This window comes from Nymphalis io, chromosome 20 (genome assembly GCF_905147045.1).
Source record: "Nymphalis io chromosome 20, ilAglIoxx1.1, whole genome shotgun sequence".
NCBI classification, from domain to species: Eukaryota; Metazoa; Arthropoda; class Insecta; order Lepidoptera; family Nymphalidae; genus Nymphalis; species Nymphalis io.
In genome coordinates this window covers 9,954,241-9,972,682 of record NC_065907.1, presented here as the reverse complement: position 1 = coordinate 9,972,682, position 18,442 = coordinate 9,954,241, and the positions used below count along the sequence as shown (strand labels likewise).

Sequence of the window (18,442 nt, the reverse complement as noted above, 5' to 3'; positions counted from 1 at the left end):
CCTTATGTTGCCACTGGGCACCATTTTGTTTAATGAACTGATTATAAGAATATTTTTTTAGATATAATTCTTAAATATTTCAAACCATTATTTCGAATATTTCAGCAACAACCGGCCATGGTAATGGGAATGAACTCGTCCCCCATGATGCCGATGGGTGCCATGCCCCCCATGCGGCCGCAACTCCCCCCGCAGCCCGCCAACCAGTTCAGTTAAACATCACGCGTCGTACAAGAGTCTGAGTTTTATAGCCTTCGAGATTGAGTTGATAATCGCATATTGCTTATTGAAATTTAACAAACACTAATTAAAATTTTCTACGAAAGTTTTTAAATAAATATCGGCACAAAATTGAATTCGCAACGCTACTTATAATACATACGGCTTTCTTATGGATTACGCTCAAAACATGCTTAGTAATATTTAATCGTTTCAATCAATACAATCTCGACCGGCCCTCCGCTCTACGGAACTTCGTCTAGCAAAAACTTTAGCACGTATCCGTGAGGTAATGTTTACTTAATAAAGTCACAGATAATAATTGTCACAGATAACAAATATAATTGTGACGTAGTGTTTTTTGCAATGTACATAACATTACATGCTAGGTTCCGGTTTACTAGAAGGTTTCTGAACGGTAATCGTATCGTAGCTGACTTGCGAACCAGGTAGGTAGTTCTTACATTATTATTTTTTTACATAGGTTATGTTGAATTTCATGATTATGAGGTCTTCACATAAATCATACAATATTTAATTAATTCATATTCTTTAACGAATTAAATCGTAGCGTATCTTTGAAAAGAAACAGATAATAAATGAAATTAATAAATTTATATAATTTCCGCTTTGAATTTAAGTTATCCCTAATTATACAGGGTAACTGGTGAATTACTATCAATATTTAAGGACGTGATATTTGACGATCATATATGACAAAAAAAAAATACATATAATATAAATAATTATAAACTTCTAAGTAAAGTTAACCAACAATTATGTAATTAATTACGCATCGTGTGGACACCCTAGCTGCGCTGTCGACACAAAACAGGTATGTAGGTTTACATTTAGTTATCACGCGGTAGTATACCTTTGATAAACAAGCATGATCTAATAATTACTTTAATTCTGGCTTCGGACAGGCAAAAATACCAAGATATTTCACTCGTTTAAGCAACAAATTTTGTTGACTATGTAAATGATGTGAACTCGGGACAAAAATTAATATGAACTGTTTACCTATCTTGGTATTTCCGGCGTATTTAAAAATGGAATCATACTTATTTACAACGATTGTCAATCATGAAAGTACCTATTTACCTACATAACTACATTAACTTTATTCGTGGCTCGTAATCGTTGGCACTGAGTTCTTCAACATGTCGAAAATGATACGGGTGTAACCCTTCGTTCTGAAGTAGATTCCACACAGTCCATTGAGATACAGGTCACACTCACACACGACAGATTAGGAATACGCGTAAGATCGATCGCTAGGCGCGCGCGCGGGAAAACGGACTTACGAACCTTACGGCGGCGCCCGCCCGACTAATCGGCCGCGGGGCAGGTGTTGCGGGGGGCGGGCGGCACAGTACAACACCGCGCCGCACGCGCCGCCGGCTTGTGTTCACACTTCATTTATTTAAATTTATGTAAATTTGGTCAAAAATTAAGTACCTATTTTTTTTACATAATTCGAATGAGAATCATGTACCGAGTATCCTCCTTAAATATTGATAGAAATTCACCAGTCACCTGTATAATATATATATTTCTTCGTAAACTTTAATTTAATAGGAAATTTTACAATTATAGTCATCTCACTTCTGTATAAATTATTTAAATAAAATTAAATTCTTATGAATGGTGCGTAGCTATATCTTTTATTTACCAAAAAAAAAAAAACAACAAAACTGATCATCACATTCCAATTACGTACAAAAATGGTATCATTAGCTACAGTTTTAACATAATACAATATAGTTTTCATTCCTACCTTTTGACATAGTCAGCATTTATGATTTCGAAATGAAAAATGGATACAGCGTTTTATAAGATGAATTCAAAGCGTCGGTTTAAAATAAAATTATAAAATTTTCATCTCACTTAGGACGTCGAAACTCAAATTGGATATTTGAAATGTTATTCCCTTTATATCTTACTTAAATTAAAAAATATATATACAAAGGTTGCTACAAATAAAACTCATCGAAAGTTACTTAAGAAAATACATAAGAAATATCGCAGGCTACGATATAATTTTTTTCTTTTATTAATTTGTATTAAAAATATTGCCTAAGAAATTATTTTTTTTTGTCTGTGGCAACCTTTAAATGTAACGTGTATTAACTTATGTATAGTTACTCTAATAGATTGTTATGAAATTAGATTTTACGGGTGTACATTTTACAGTATGGCTGTCGTTCATATGTACTAGGTGCTTACTGTGTTGCCAGGTTTTTTATTTGCTATTATATATTTCATAAAATCGCTCGTATATATAATAAATGTTTAGTGTAAAGAATTAAAAAGCGTAATAATAAAAGTTTTTGTTAACACCACTAAAGCATAATCAATCCAATAATTGTATTTTCTTAAAAATTACTAAGAGATAACTAAATAAAAAATTAACTATAATAGATAATAAAAAGTCAGTAATTATATAATTGGTGTGATATTTATTGTTTTCGTAAGACTGTCATATATTTCGAAGTATTAATCCCATATTATTTTTGTCTTAGGCGTGCTTTCAATCGAAACTAGTTTATTAAAATGTTGCCATTTAAATTTTTATTATTTACCCTTAAAATAGTTGTTGTAAAAAAATGGTAGAAATGTGATCTTTAAATGGCAAATTAACGTTACTGCTTAATGAAATTGTTGTTTAAGATACATATTTACTGATCATGTAATACGTGTAGTTGTTTATTAAAATAATCAATATATTAGGTTTAGAATTTAATTATTACGTTCAAAACTCATTACGAGACACAGTAGTTTGTGTAAATATGTAACCTTTTGATGTTTATTTTGCTGCCTTCACTAGACATTTAAAAAAAATATATATATCTTCAGAAAATTGTATTTTTAACGGTGTCGGCTCAAATGTCTAATAAATGTATCAAAGTACTTTGTTCCCTATAGCTTACTTATGAATATTATTAGTATTTCTTTTAGAATAAAAATTAATGATATATAATATCATTTGCAATTGAATGTATGAAAGCAGACTTCGGTAGTATTATTGTGCAATATTTTATAAAAAAAAAAATTGCGTATCCGCTGTTATGAAAAAAAAACCAGGTTTTAATAAATACTTGCCGTATGAATCGTTTTATAATTACAGCTCAGCCATAATGATTAATTTATACTGTGATTTATAGTGGATTCGACTGATATGTTTTAGACGGAATTCGCTGTATAGTTCTATAGGGGATTTCGATTTTAATACCCATGCAGATAAAGAATAATATTGAATCTGACATCGTCTCTATTCACCTCTCGCTCGCACCGTGTCTCTGTTTTTACTCTGTACCTGCGTGTGTGAGTTTAGATAGTGACAGTGTGAGCGGTCTTTTCAATCCTATTCCTTATCTATATGGGTAGTATATTCTAAGAGCGAAATATTCTTTTTTTTTATATTATTTTACTCATGAAAATTGTTAAGTTGTACATTTTATTCAATCATTCATTATGTTATGATTTTTTTTTAATGTAAATATCCTTTGCTGTTATACGCTAGCTGTCGTGCCTTTAGATATCCAATTTAGTTTATTTATAAAATAAATAAAATGATTTAAGTCTTCATTTACGTTTTTTATTTATTTATGTTCGTTTCAATCTCGGGTCCAGTATCAGCCTTCACGAGGTGCATATTCATTCACCCATATTTTTTATCTATAGTAATTTCAGAAAGAAAATAGCGTTTTTTACTTAAAATATATTTACCTCTTGTTCCAATGACAATATTATTGAAACCTACTATGTATTACGGCATTTACGGCACGAAAAAATATTGTTATCTATAAAATCGAGATGTGGAATTTTTAATAAGAAAATTAAACTAAAAACTAATTCGTTACATTTGTAGAACGAAATGACGGTACGTATAAAAATGTTTTCGTATAACCAAAGACATTATTTTTTAATTTGACTTGAAATAAAATGTTTATGGTTGCAAAACTGTAAACGAACAAAACAAATTATACGTCGTTGTTCTACGATTATGACGAATTTAAAAGCGATCATATTATTCTGATACGTACTCTGTTTGGATGTAGTAGTTGAAATAAGTGTTATTTAAAAATATTCTTAGATAACTAAACTAATAGTATAAAGTAGACTTCTGTTATTTAGCAGTATCAAGCAAATGTTATAAGAATGTTCACAAGCACGTTATACTTAGCTTATTGATTAATTCATTAAGCGGTATCTAATTATAACTAAGATAATTAGATAAGTTAATGAACTCCCAAGAACATTTGTCTAATTATCTAAGTGGAGTTACCCATGTATTCAAGAGTTATCCAACATATAATCCCATATTTATAAGTCAAAGTATATATACCCTTAGAGACGAGATATATATTTTTGTTAAAAATGGATTGTTTTCTAATTTTTGTCCGTTTCCATTAAATTTATATAAATAAACTCACCATAAAATATTTTTTTTATTATTATTTAATGTAATTCACTAGAAAAAGAATGTAATAATTTATATTGTTATTATTTTATTCGATACAAATTGTATTGAAGTGAGAAATTCGCAATTTATTATTTACAGAAAGCAATCCATCTAAAGCTTAAAATGTGTGTGTTGTTGAACCGTAATAGAAGCTGTTTATTATGTATTATAATACACTAAATTAAAAACAAACTGGCAATTTTATTGTTATACCTTTTTAGAACCTCAACTAAAAATCCGCTATTTAAGATATAAAAAGTCATGTTAAGTTTTTTTTTTCTCTTTTCTGGCGTGTTTCTATACGCTATTTGAGCGCAAAATATTCTGCCAATGTCACGTAAAAATAGATGACACATGTTATATGAGATTATTCGGTTTCAAATTTTGAATCGTTTAATGATTGAAAGTATGTATTTAAATCGCATCCAAACATTTTTTTTTCTTTTGATCCGAATTTTTGCGACTGAGGTGGCAATATCTTATATATAAAATGACACATTGGTATATATGTTTAATTTTAATCGACTTGGACACTGGCCGATCACCATGATTTATTATACAATAAGTAAATTATATAATTAGATTATAATTATATAATTTATTATATTGTTCATAAAAAAATATAATTAGATTACATTAATTAAGGTATGATTTTGTCCTCGTGTAGAAATTACAAATCGCTATACTAACTGAATATTTAAGGGAAGCAGCAAAAAACATAATATTTATTTTTTATACATTATATTTTTTTATTAAAAAAAAAATTAACTCAATGAAATTGCCTTCCATATATAACATTATATTATAGTCTGTATCTATTCTTAATTAACTATTAGTTGCAGTCGTACATAAATATTATGTATTATAATGCCCCAGGATATTATTATTTATCATGCTTCCTAATAGAGTTTGCTAATGCAGTCGCTGCGTTATCTCGACCCATAGAATATTTATTCAAATATAAACGCGAAGGTACTTTGGTATGTTATTAACGCTTTCATGTCTTAAGTATTCAACCAAACATCATGAAAATTTTCATACACGTCGTCAGAGGTACTGAAAAGTACATCACCTTACCTAAACCGAGATACTTAATCCTAATGCCTTCTAGATCCTCCTAATCAAGGATGTTCTAAGTAACGCAATTGAAACAGAGACTTCGCGGAAGAAACCTAGGGATGATACTTTAATCTATCTTATCCCAAGCATCGATAGTGAATTAAAGTCATATATAAACATATACCTCTAAACTCGTATATACAATTTTTAATTACCTAATAATAAGAATACAATATATCATAACAAAACACCACAAACATAAAAGTCAGACGAGAATGAAAAAAATATATGTAAAAATACTCATCATAATTACAGAATTCATACCATTTATTTTCTCCTGTATTCTATCGTATGTAATTGTTTGATTTGAATATGTTAATTTGCTCTACTAAAATAATATAAGTGATAACTCACGAAATTGAAAATTATAATTACATTTTAAATGTATCTTTGAACTTTCAAGTTCAAAGTCCATAGAGAAATATTATACTGGACCATACTGTAATTATTAACGACTAATCACGTAATTTAATTTGTAGCCGGTGTGTAGTATGTACTGTAATTTATCAAAATGTTTGCATTTTTACGTCAACGAATAGTTGCATGTAGATGAGTCCTTTTAAGAGCGCCTTAATTTTAAGCATACATTTTATACATGGCAACAAAACTGCACAAATCGATGACAGCGACGGGATTTTTCGGTCGGGAGGAGTGACGACATTTTGTCAATATATTATTAATTTCGTTCAAGGAATTGTTAAACTTTTGTAATAAGTGGTGTGAAAAGCCATAAAATGGGGGACAATGAACAAAAAGCGATGCAGTTGATTGCGGAGGCGGAGAAAAAGTTAAATTCGTCGAAATCGTTCCTCGGTTCATTATTCGGGTGAGAACAATGAGTTTCCTATTATTTTGTTAATATGAGCTCTATTGATTATTATATTCTAGTTTTTGTTTTAAGAATCCAATCCACTACCGTATTTTGTTTCTTAAGGCACTTGCAAAAGTTTGCTAAACTTTGCAAAGTCATCAAAGTGTAACAATGTTAATGAGTCAATATTATGGCCAGGTTTCAGTTCTAAAAAAGTATCAGCAAAAAATAACGACAATTAAGGTACAAACCTTGATAAATATTTTTTTCTTAAACTGAAATGTGTTACAAAATTTGGTAGTATTAAATTTCTTAAAAGTAAATTTCTCTAGTAAAAGATTTCTTCTCTTCTCTTCAAAGATTTGATATTAATCAAAACCTTTTGCTGTACCATTCGACCCAATATATCATTTAAAAATTAATTGTTACATTGTCTATAGTGAAGTAGCTTTCTATTTAAATACAAAATTAGCCATAATCCTTCAGTTGATGTCTTATAACGTTAAAAGGAATTCTTTTAAATACATTTATTTCGGGTATCTCGAAACCGCTCTAACAATTTGTCCTAAATTTTGTATTGAATTTTTTTTTTGTAAAACATATTAGAGCTTAGGTAACAATTTAATAAAAATAAATAAAATTAGTCACCTAGGTAATGTTTTATAAACCTATATGGTAAATTAATTTGATATGTAATCTTATTTAAATATACTATTATTAGCCATTGTGCAATCTGAGAATATATATTTATATATTTTCTTATTCTCTCTTAATTTTATAATTTGCACGAAATTCTAAACTAAAAATATTGAACAAAGTCATACATAAATTAAACAGATGATTCTTCTTATGTCAATACATTAAAAAAACAAATTAGCCCTGCTTTATTCTTTGTGTGCCCATTGATGTTAAAGGCATTTATGTAATACATATTTAAAAAAACACTACTGAACTGTGTGTGTAACTGCCTTGTTGGTCTAGTGGCTTGATATAAGGCCACAGACCTGGAGGTCCTGGGTTCAATTCCCAGGTCGGGCCAATAAAATGTTTTTGGGTTTATCTATCAGAAAATTCAGTAGCAGCCCGGAGTCTGGAAGTTGGAAGTGTGTACACTCCCGTGCCTCGGAAAGTACGTAAAGCCGTTGGTCCTGAGCCTGAACTCTTTCCGGTTGTGTCAGATTGCCGTCTCATCGGATTATGAGAGTTAGGGAATAGAGAGTGCACCTGTGTTTGTGCACACACTTGTGCTCAATAATATCTCCTGCGTTGGCTTAACTCTCTTGAGATTGGAGAAATCTGTCTGGAGGACATTACTCAACGGTGTACATAGACTATAAATGACCCTATACTTAGACAATGTCAATTCCTAAATTAAAAAGGAGAATTTACAGTTATTGTGTGTCAATTAATATCTAATAATCATTAATTTTTATGGAGGGTATATACATTTAATTGCAAATAATTTAATTATTAAGAAGAACTGAGAATAAACATAACAATAGTGTAACTATATATTATGTATTGAAATCATTTATAGAATTAGCTAAAGCTTCATTTTAAATTTGTATAGTGGCTATTTAAAAGGCCTACAGAGCACTTGTATACTTCATTTTTATTTATTCATAGATAAATTCAAAACAAAATTAAGGTATATGTATATAACTAATTATTATTTGAATTTACCAGAGGATCATCCAAACTTGAAGAAGCTGTAGACTGCTACCTCCGGGCAGCCAATCTCTTTAAAATGGCAAAGAAATGGCCACAAGCCGGTCAAGCCTTCTGCACTGCAGCACAGCTGCATCTAAAGGCTGGTGTACGTCACGACGCTGCCACTAACTTTGTTGATGCCTCCAACTGCTACAAGAAGAGTGATCCTAATGGTAAGTGCAGTTTCTTGATACAAAATAAATATTTATAATTTGTTATAGCTCCCTACCACAAAAGCTGGGTTATGTAAATTTGAAATCTCTCTATATGTTTGTCTTTGGTATCATAGCTTTTAAACAAATGAAATATTGTATGGTATGTTTTAGTTTGAAAACTGTATTAATCAAGACTCTTCTTAGATATTGTTACTGAAAATATGTTTAAATATCATTAAATTTTTCTTTTTTAGTTAATATAGTGAATAAATATCAATTATTACTATAAAAAATATTATTTCATTTTGATGGAGATTAAATATTAACATCACTCATACAACAAAACATCATTATGATTATTTATTTAAAATTAAGAAATAACTGCCACCCTTACATATATTTAAGTTAATTTGGTTACATAAGGCGTTCCTAAGTGTTGACAAGAATGTAAAATTCACTCTTGTACGTATTTGTATTGCACATCAATAGTCTAAATTTAAAAATGGTGAAACTGCAAAACGCCTGTACTTATGTAATAATGTTATATATCAAACACCTTCTCCTAAATATTTATTGGCTGCCTCATTTCTCTGCTTGAGATGTTTCAGTTAGACATTATAAAAAGAAGGTTCCTCGTGTATAGAGAATTTACATGTCAATTAATGCACTAAGCACCACTTATATGCTTATATAGATAAGAATGTATTTGTGTGTAGTACCCATGTTTGTGTGAATGCGGCGTCAATCGTTGCGCGTCTTGATTGGAAATATTAGATAGATAAATATTTTAAAAACGCTTTCCACATAAATTAACTATAAAATTGAAAAATAATACCCACTTGTGAATTATTATATGGCAAGGTTACTGATATTAATTAAGTAATAGAAATGTAATAATTATATATTTCCTTTTGATTTATAACGTATTGTTATAAAAACTGCCTCCTTCATCGGTCTTGTGGTCAACTTATAAGACAGCATAACCCGAATCCTTTGACTCAGGTCGGGCTGCTTAGTGCTCAAAGTTGGACTGCAGTTCGTCGCGACCAGTCAGAGCCAAATCAAATCAAAATTATTCAATATATACGCATTACACTTAATACTTGTCTATTTTAAAACTGCCAAACTGTGGTGTTTTTTTTTGTCATTTCTTGTAACTGATTCAATCGCAGAACGAACTTTACGTCCTTTCCGAAGCAATAATAACGATAATGACAACAATACCAACATTCAAACTTCAGGCTGCTATTGAGAATTTGTTGTGGAAAAACCTAATTAATTTCAATTATGCCGAGCCGGGACCTCGATACTTGCAGCCTTATAAACTAGGCGCCAGACTAGCGAGGCAATCTGCTGACTATAATATACATACAAACATACATAGGAGGGTACCAAGAATAATATGTGCTGTATTATTTCCGTACTAGAAAGTCGCTTTTAAAAAGTGTCCACTAAGTCAGTCCACTGAATCAGTACTGCCAACCCTTGGAAAAAACCAGGAAAAAAATATAACTACAGGCACAAGGGACATAACATCTTATTTCTAGTTATGCAAGAAATAGATAATATTTCTAACGGCGCTAATATCTAGGCAGTAGCGACTTATGTTATAAAAAAAAGTTATTTACATATTTATGCAATCAATCAATCAACAGCCAATCGTTGTCCACTGCTGAACATAGGCCTCTCCCAAGGTGCGCCAAAGCTCCCTGTCCTCCGCCTTCCGCATCCAGTTGGTGCCCGCCACCTTCTTAAGGTCGGTCCACCTGGCTGGAGGGCGCCCTACGCTGCGCTTGCCGATTCGCGGTCTCCTCCAACGGCCATCGGTCCTACGACATACGTGACCAGCCCACTGCCACTTCAGCCTGCTAATTTTGCAAGCTATGTCGGTGACTCTGGTTCTTTTCCGGATAGTCTCATTTCTGATCTTATCCTTCAAAGATACTCCGAGCATAGCTCGCTCCATAGCACGCTGAGCGACTTTGAATATTTATGCAATTCATGACTTAATTCATAACTTTAGTTATGTCTATTTGTCAAGTAATATTTGCATAATATAAAATAGGGCGCTAATTAAAAAAAACTGTAAATCTACTGTTAAAAGAGTAGGGTTGATGATGAGTTAATTGATTAACTTTATCCATTTGTATATTAATTAATAAACGAGATGGCCCAGTGGTTCGTGTGCTTGATTTGTGTTTAAAATTCACCTCGTGCTCGGCGGTGAGGCAAAACCTAAGGATACATGTGCCGTGCATGTGTCGGAGGAAACTCTGCCACGTGTGTATCGTAAAATTTGCATCTGAAAAGGGTAAAAATAAATTAGCCTAAAACTTTCAGTCCAAGAAGAGAGGAGGCCTTTGATCAGCAGTATTGGGCTTATACAGAATTTTACATTTTATATATATATAATATAATTATCGCAAGTTTAAGATTTCCTATCAGAAGAATGATATAATTACACGTTGTAACAAGAGAACAAACAATACAACGAATATACATTTAACAAGGCACAGATAAACAGGGCGGTGACAAAATAAACTTAATGGTAGACATTTCGAGCTTTATTATCTCATATCGTTAATACTATTAAGGGTCGGGTCTGGGCTAATCACATTTTCCCTTTCATTCTTAATATACAGCAGGATGCACTACATTTTATTTTCAATGATAGCTTAACACTTAGTGACCTAACTACTGTGTCCGTGCCCTTGGTACATTTTGGAACAGGTTACGATTTGTACCTTGTAAAACTGTTGCAGGTAACAATGCACTTATGCTTCCCAAGATTCCCCATCATTATAATGACACATCATTACACTATGACAAGTAAATTTTTAAGTAAACAAGACACAGATAATAAACACTTTAGGTGTTGTTAAAATCAAAATAATAATAATAATAATGTCCTCCAGACCGATTTCGGCCACGGCGGCCAATCTCAAGAGAGATTAGTCAACTGCGCAGGAGATATTATAGTGCACAAGTGTGTGCGCAAACACAAGTGCACTCTCTATACCCTAACTCTCATAATGGGATTCCCTATCTCCGATGGGACGGCAATCCGACACGACCGGAAAGAGTTCAGGCGCAGGGCCAACGGCTTTACGTGCTTTCCGAGGCACGGGAGTGTCCACAATTCCAACTTCCGGACTCCGGGCGGCTACTGAGAATTTTCTGACAGAAAACCCAATAACTTATCTAAATCAAATAATACCTTATTGAAAGTGAGTTTTAAGAACCCAATTGAGACTTGACATTTTACAAGAAAAAATGAAATTTCACGTTAGAACTGCTCAGAACGTAGATGATAAGAACCGGAAAAAAAGAAAACTCATCAGTTACTCTTTGCTATACATTGAATTACTGAATTAACTTTATTTAATTATAAAACACTAATTGCACGTTCATGCGTTTAATCATCTACATAATGTAATCCATTATCGAGTATTTTTACTAAGTGGTAGGGCTTTGTGTGAGTCCGTCTGTTCGGTAACTCATTATTAATTACCGAACTACTCTTAATTAACAATAATTATAGTACGTATTTTTTATTTAATTTAATTGACATTGTTTTTGGCCTCGGCCCCCAAATATTAAAATACGTTATTGATTTTCACTTGTTAACATTGTTATAATGAAATATCAAGTATTCGTTACACAGTCCGACCGCGTTCGTTCCTTGTGCCTGTCATTCAAAGTCAAATTAAAAAATTTTTTTATTAAATATAGAAGCGTTACACTTTTTTATTGATTGTCATAAATCTAGCACAACCATTGCTGCTTGTGCGTGGTCATGTCATTCACGTCACCAGTAAAACTTTCCAAATTGAATGCATTACATAATATATGACAGTATAATGAGTAATGTGTGTACATCGCTACATATAACATATATTCTTGGCACAATGTTCAATGGCAATCAGTCAAAAAACTATAAGGTTGTTCAACTCGTAGCCAACAACCTTCTTATGTACATACGTTTTATTATCTGTCTTATCTTTATTTGGTTATTTATAAAAAAATTATGGATGGAAATGGATAAACAAGATATATATGTAATATCCATAATGTTTAAATAATAATGTTTTTCCATTTAAATCATATATAATATGATTTTAGTTTATTTATTAAAATTGGCTGAAGTTTGCGTACAATATTACATTTTATTTTAAATTATTTGTATATCTACATAATAAAAACTGTCTGGTATCAAAAGATTTAACGAATAATTTCATATTATTTTCTATGTTCTTTTCTATCTCTGATAACATATATGCGCAATTTCATGACGATAGAATTGGTAGACGTGAAGACATAACAAATAGACAAACACACTCAATCTCGTATTTATAATATTAGTAAGCATATATAAAAAGTGTATAGCAGTCTAGTGAGCATATATAATAAGTTATATATAAATAGCATATATAAAACTTTACTCTTATATGAATACAACGTACAATATGAAGACAAATTTGAATTGAAGTAATGTTAATTTTCAACTTTAATGGATAAGTTAACTTGCAAATTGAAGAAGCAAGTCTGAAAAGTGATGTTGCAATATATATGAAGGTTAATTATATGATATAATCGTTGCTAACTTTGATAGTAACGTCGTTTTAAAAATGGTATCCTTATCATTATTAAAGTTATGCAATCTTTGTTATCATTTAAATACGATGTTTAGGTACAAAAACTATATTTGTTTTAATTAAAAACACCCTGTAAAGGACTTATGGAAAAAATCTTTTGCTGGAGGTTTTTTTTATCTGTAAATATGAATAGATAAAGACGCAACCATGCTGGTCCAGTTTGGTGAATGTACGATGATATTCCTTTAGCATATGCAGGCTTTACCGTGGTAGTACTTGCCCAAATCTTTCTTTGAACATAGTGTCTACACACACACTTTGCATTATAGAACTGCACACCAAAATTGCAGGTTTGAAGCAGTTCTAGTGCGATTGACATAATTAGAAAAAAAAAATGACTTAATTAAACAGCATTTAAACTGCCAACCGTTGTTAGAACCTGACTTAGACCTGACAGCAATGCATCTATATCAGCCGCACTGAAATTGATTCAATTTTGCAGCTAAAGTGCAGTTGTAATGCTGACTGTATGTTAGACTGCAAGAATTTCCGATAATATCCACGTGTCCTATTATATTATTACAAGTCATTGCTGTTGTATTATGTAGTAGCTGATAAGTAAGTCGAGATGGCCCAGTGGTAAGAACGCGTGAGGTTCAAACCCGGGCAAGCACCTCTGAATTTTCATGTGCTTAATTTCTGTTTATAATTCAACTCGTGCTTTTCGGTGAAGGAAAACATCGTGAGGAAACCTGAATGTGTCTAATTTCATCGAAATTCTGCCACATGTGTATTCCACCAACCCGCATTGCAGCAGCGTGGTGGAATAAGCTCCAAACCTTCTCCTCAAAAAGGGAGAAGAGGCCTTAGCCCGGCAGTGGGACAATTACAGGCTGTTACTTACTTACTTACTATGTAGTAGATTCTACAGGTTAGATTTATTGCGTGTGATTAAATATCAAAACTTTTACAGGTTATAAAAGTTATGATGATATTATTTATGTTATTTATTCAAGTCTCCAAGTGTAAAAGTGTGAAAGAGAAAAAGAGTCCATTGCCCATCTTTGGGACAAATACAAACTGTTTCTTACTTTAATAGATTTGAATGATTTAATATTTTAATCAACGTTCTTTTTCCATTACAGAGGCTGTCTCGTGCTTACTGAAAGCGATTGAAATCTACACCGACATGGGTCGGTTTACTGTAGCCGCGAAACAGCATCAGGTATTATGTTAATAACTGTTATATAAAACAGTAGAATTTATTTGGTGCAATACGATCTTGCTTTATAGTTTGTGGTATTACTAAATTTAATCTTATTAATATTGTGCGTCAGACACGCTTCAATCAAAAACGCTACATGTACTTTGCACTCAATTCTGAACTTGAAGTTTATCTCATTGCAGACAAAAGATTTTTCATTTTAATAATTTTAAAAATATATTATTATGTTTTATTTCAGAATATAGCTGAGTTGTATGAGACAGAGTGCGTCGATCTAGCTCGTGCGATGCAGCACTACGAGCAGGCAGCGGACTACTTCCGTGGCGAGGAGTCCACTTCCTCCGCTAATAAGTGCATGCTGAAGCTGGCGCAGTACGCTGCTCAGCTGGAGCACTATGACAAAGCCATTCAGATATATGAACAAGTAAGCTCTTCGGATACATCGACACCACCACCTACTAAGCAGTTATATTAACGGCAAACATTAATACTTTGTATTTCAGCATTCTGCTTTCAAGGTTGAACGAATAAATTAGAAGTAGAAATGGTATAAAATCTTAAGTTACATAAATTTTCGAGTTTAAATGACAGTAATTTAACGGTAGTTCTACGGGCTGCCTTGAGTAAGTTGCCGCATTCTAGCGTCCAAACAGAAGCTCAACGGTTAACTGGAGGGGAAAATAGCTATAGTAGTTATTCTCAGCAACAATAGGCATTGTTGTATAAAAAGGCGACTACTAATCGTCAGATGTTGCCATTTCAGTACTTGGTATTGTTGTGTTCCGGTTTAAAGGGTGAGTGAGCCAGTGTAATTATAGGCACAAGAACATAACATCTTAGTTCCCAAGGTTGGTGGCGCATTGGTGATGTAAGCGATGGTTAACATTTCCTACAATGCCAATCTCTTACAACCCGGGTTCCTTCAAACGAGGCGTAAAGAGGCATCTTGCGGGCCGGTAAGGCGGGGGCGGCTAGTACAGAACATTCTTCCCGACTCTAGCTGGCCTGGCCCGACTGACCGTCGTCGCGTTTGGACTCTACTACCACTTACCATCAGGTGGAGTATAGTCATTTGCCCTCCCGGTGCATAAAAAAATGCTCGTCGGCCTTCCTATTCTATAAAAAAAATCCGTTTCGTTTTTTCCACTAAAAAGGAAATACTCAACGAAAACTTGGTTCCAGATAGCGAAGTCGTCGCTCGACAACAGCCTGCTGAAGTACAGCGCCAAGGAGTACATGTTCCGCGCCGCGCTGTGCCACCTGTGCGTCGACCTGCTCAACGCGCAGCACGCGCTCGACAAGTACTGCGGCCTGTACCCCGCCTTCGGCGACACGCGGGAGTGCAAGCTCGTCAAGGTACGCACCCGCTGGCGAACATTTTAAGTTTGCCGCTCTGGAGGTGCAGACGATTTCACGATATATGCCTACGCTACACAGGCTTCAGCGTTGCAGTTATTACGAGTCAGAGTCTTGTAATATTGCAACATATATTATATATATTTTATAATATGTAACAAAAATTACACACAAAAATAAGCCGACATATATTTTTCAAATGGTTAATGTATTAACGATTTTGTTTATACATACTCGTCCAAATGTTAGCTAATAAACATTTATTATTACATTTAAATTTCAGGAGCTGATTGAGCACCTCGAAGACCAAAACATAGACGCATTTACCGAAGCGGTTAAAACTTACGACAGTATATCTCGCCTCGACCAATGGTACACGACGATGCTCGTGCGCATTAAGAAACAAATCAACGACAACCCGGACCTTCGTTGAATTACATTCAACTTACCACCCGTCTCGAGTGAGTTATTTATCTGTGGATGGTAACGACAGTATTAATCTACATATTAGTTGTGTCTTTGTAATAATTTTATCTGTGGTCATAAATTTGGCTGGACATTTTGTAGTGACTATTTATAAATTTATTAAAAAAAAATATATAAATAACATCCATATACATAGTGTACAAAAAAAAGTAGTACCAATTCTTTCGACTGTAGATAAAAATGAATTGTAGTATTCAAATGTACAACTTTTGAAATGTTACATTATGTAATGAAAAATATACTAATGTGTAGATTAAATGTTACAGATTGCATACCTGTTTTGGGAGCTAATAAATTAGAATCAATGCCTTTAGAATATTTAAAAAAAAAAAATGTTTTCCCTCAAAAATTTTGCTATTAGTATAAGTATTGATTCATATTGAAAATGTAATAATATACTATTTCGACTTTATATTCAAGCAATAAGGTCGATATTTCGAGGGATATTACTCGTTTAGTAAATTAGGCATTGAATAAATACGATACTAATGGAACAAGCTCAAAGTAATGTAGAGACGGCGTGGATAATTATTTTCTCTTAAATCTTGTAGCATATTTATTGCCTATCCATTATATTTGATTGTATAAGTTAGGTTACACCAGCGGTCAGAGGAATAAGCCCAAAATTGATAAATACTTCAAGTAGACTAAGAAGCACTTCTCAATTATTGTACAAACAATTTAATTAAATCAAACGTCTACAATGCTTTGGAATGTACATTTTGAGATTTAGTACCTATAAGAAACTGTTTTTACTTCTGCTCTAATTAAATTATTATTTGTCGATATTATATAAATGTTGTTAAAAATACCAATCGTTTATATTAGTCTGATAGATTACTTGCTTTCTCAATTTCCAAATAATATGCCTGAATGTAAATTAATAACATTTTTTTTTTTTTTCTAGATTAGAAAAATATTATTTATGAATTTTTGATGTTGTAAACTTGTTGTGGAGATAAAAGATTTTTAGTAATTGCAACACTAATAAATCTATTGTCAAATTAATTTTATTTTGGTGTTCTACTATTAAAATCGTGTTTAAGAGTGGTAAGAGCAAGTCGTAAATGTTCGTAAAACATCGAAAATATATAAATAAAGTGGTTGATTGTGACGTAATGGAATAACATCTCGGCTGTTGGTTCCTTTGGCCGATGGTGCGATAAATCTTAGTATCGATAGTTAAGTAGTGGTTAAGTCGAGAAGTTTTTTTTAAGATTCGTGTTATAAGCGATGCACCGCAAACTATTCCATATATATAAGTACATTAGATGATAAATTGCAATGCTAGTTACGAATATTTACCGATTTAAAACAATTTAAACGCAATGGAAGTTATTACGGATTTAAATAGCTGAGTATTTACTATTAAGTGTTGCTACACTTAAAAATTATAGCTTTATAGTGGGAATTTTATATGATATTTGCAGTTTTTCTTTAAAGTTATTAAGGTAGGCAGTTTAAAAATAATGTTTCGAATATGATAATCAATACTACATATATAAATAAAAAAAACCCTGAGGATATTTCGTGCATATGCATATGAGGAAAAGATTTGAAATATTATGCACTATTAAAAAAATTACTTGATGTTATTTATCTTTTTAATTACAAAATTTAATATTAACAATGTACCTTAATACATTTGTGGCCTAGTCTCATGTGTATGTCCTTTGTATGGTTCTATTGGTATTTATATTTTGTTATTGTAAATATGTATGTTAATTTTTATTATTAAATACGCGTTTCGTTAATAATAAAATATTTTTGTTTATTTATTTTTTATTTCAATGCCTCAGTGGAGCGCCTCTTTTCATAGACATATCCAACTAATCTATAATAATCTATGGTCTCATTTAAATATAAACTGTTAACAAAGATAATCAATCGTACTTTACCAAATGTACATTTTTAAGTTCAATTAAACCTTGTTAATACTTAATTGGTTTGTTTTTTTTTTCTTTGCGTTAAAAATTATTAAATGTTAACGATTTAACTATCCAAAAATTCAGAGACGGCTTAGACTTTGTCAGATTTTAAGACGTTAAAATTCAAATCCAATCATTTAATGATATTGTCACGCTCAAATGATTGGAGACGAGATTGCCGTCAGAAATCTGACAATTTCCCATTTAAATAATATTTCCTCCCATTTAAATAATATCCCTTTCGTCCTCTTTCTTCTGTATGTAATATTAAATAAATAATAATTCATCTAAATATATTGTTTTTATCACATTCTATTGCATTATTAATTTAAAAATACATATTATTAATTCAAAAATTACAATAGATCAG

The 18,442-nt window shown here is 31.9% G+C and overlaps 2 protein-coding genes across 12 annotated transcripts in view; both read left to right on the top strand.

Moving 5' to 3' along the window:
- Window positions 1-3,810, top strand: part of LOC126776325 (phosphatidylinositol-binding clathrin assembly protein LAP) — a 40,648-nt gene extending 36,838 nt beyond the window's left edge. For all 11 annotated transcript variants that reach the window (XM_050498771.1, XM_050498768.1, XM_050498776.1 and 8 more), the window contains one exon: window positions 106-3,810. In XM_050498771.1, coding sequence (XP_050354728.1) covers window positions 106-216 — 111 coding nt within the window. In that variant the 3' untranslated portion in view covers window positions 217-3,810. The remainder of the gene's footprint in view (window positions 1-105) is intronic.
- Window positions 3,811-6,412: 2,602 nt separating this feature from the next.
- On the top strand, window positions 6,413-17,922 carry LOC126776393 (alpha-soluble NSF attachment protein). The gene is made up of 6 exons (XM_050498885.1): window positions 6,413-6,632; window positions 8,304-8,500; window positions 14,223-14,302; window positions 14,541-14,726; window positions 15,485-15,658; window positions 15,942-17,922. The coding sequence occupies exons 1-6, from the start codon at window positions 6,541-6,543 to the stop codon at window positions 16,089-16,091; spliced, it is 879 nt and encodes a 292-aa protein (XP_050354842.1). The 5' UTR covers window positions 6,413-6,540; the 3' UTR covers window positions 16,092-17,922.
- Window positions 17,923-18,442: the final 520 nt, after the last annotated feature.

Bases quoted from the DNA above. Each gene is read 5' to 3' on its own strand.
- LOC126776393 (XM_050498885.1), top strand. From the start codon at position 6,541: ATGGGGGACAATGAACAAAAAGCGATGCAGTTGATTGCGGAGGCGGAG. The intron at 8,501-14,222 runs GTAAGTGCAGTT...TTTCCATTACAG, and splicing joins CAAGAAGAGTGATCCTAATG to AGGCTGTCTCGTGCTTACTG. The intron at 14,727-15,484 runs GTAAGCTCTTCG...ACTTGGTTCCAG, and splicing joins CCATTCAGATATATGAACAA to ATAGCGAAGTCGTCGCTCGA.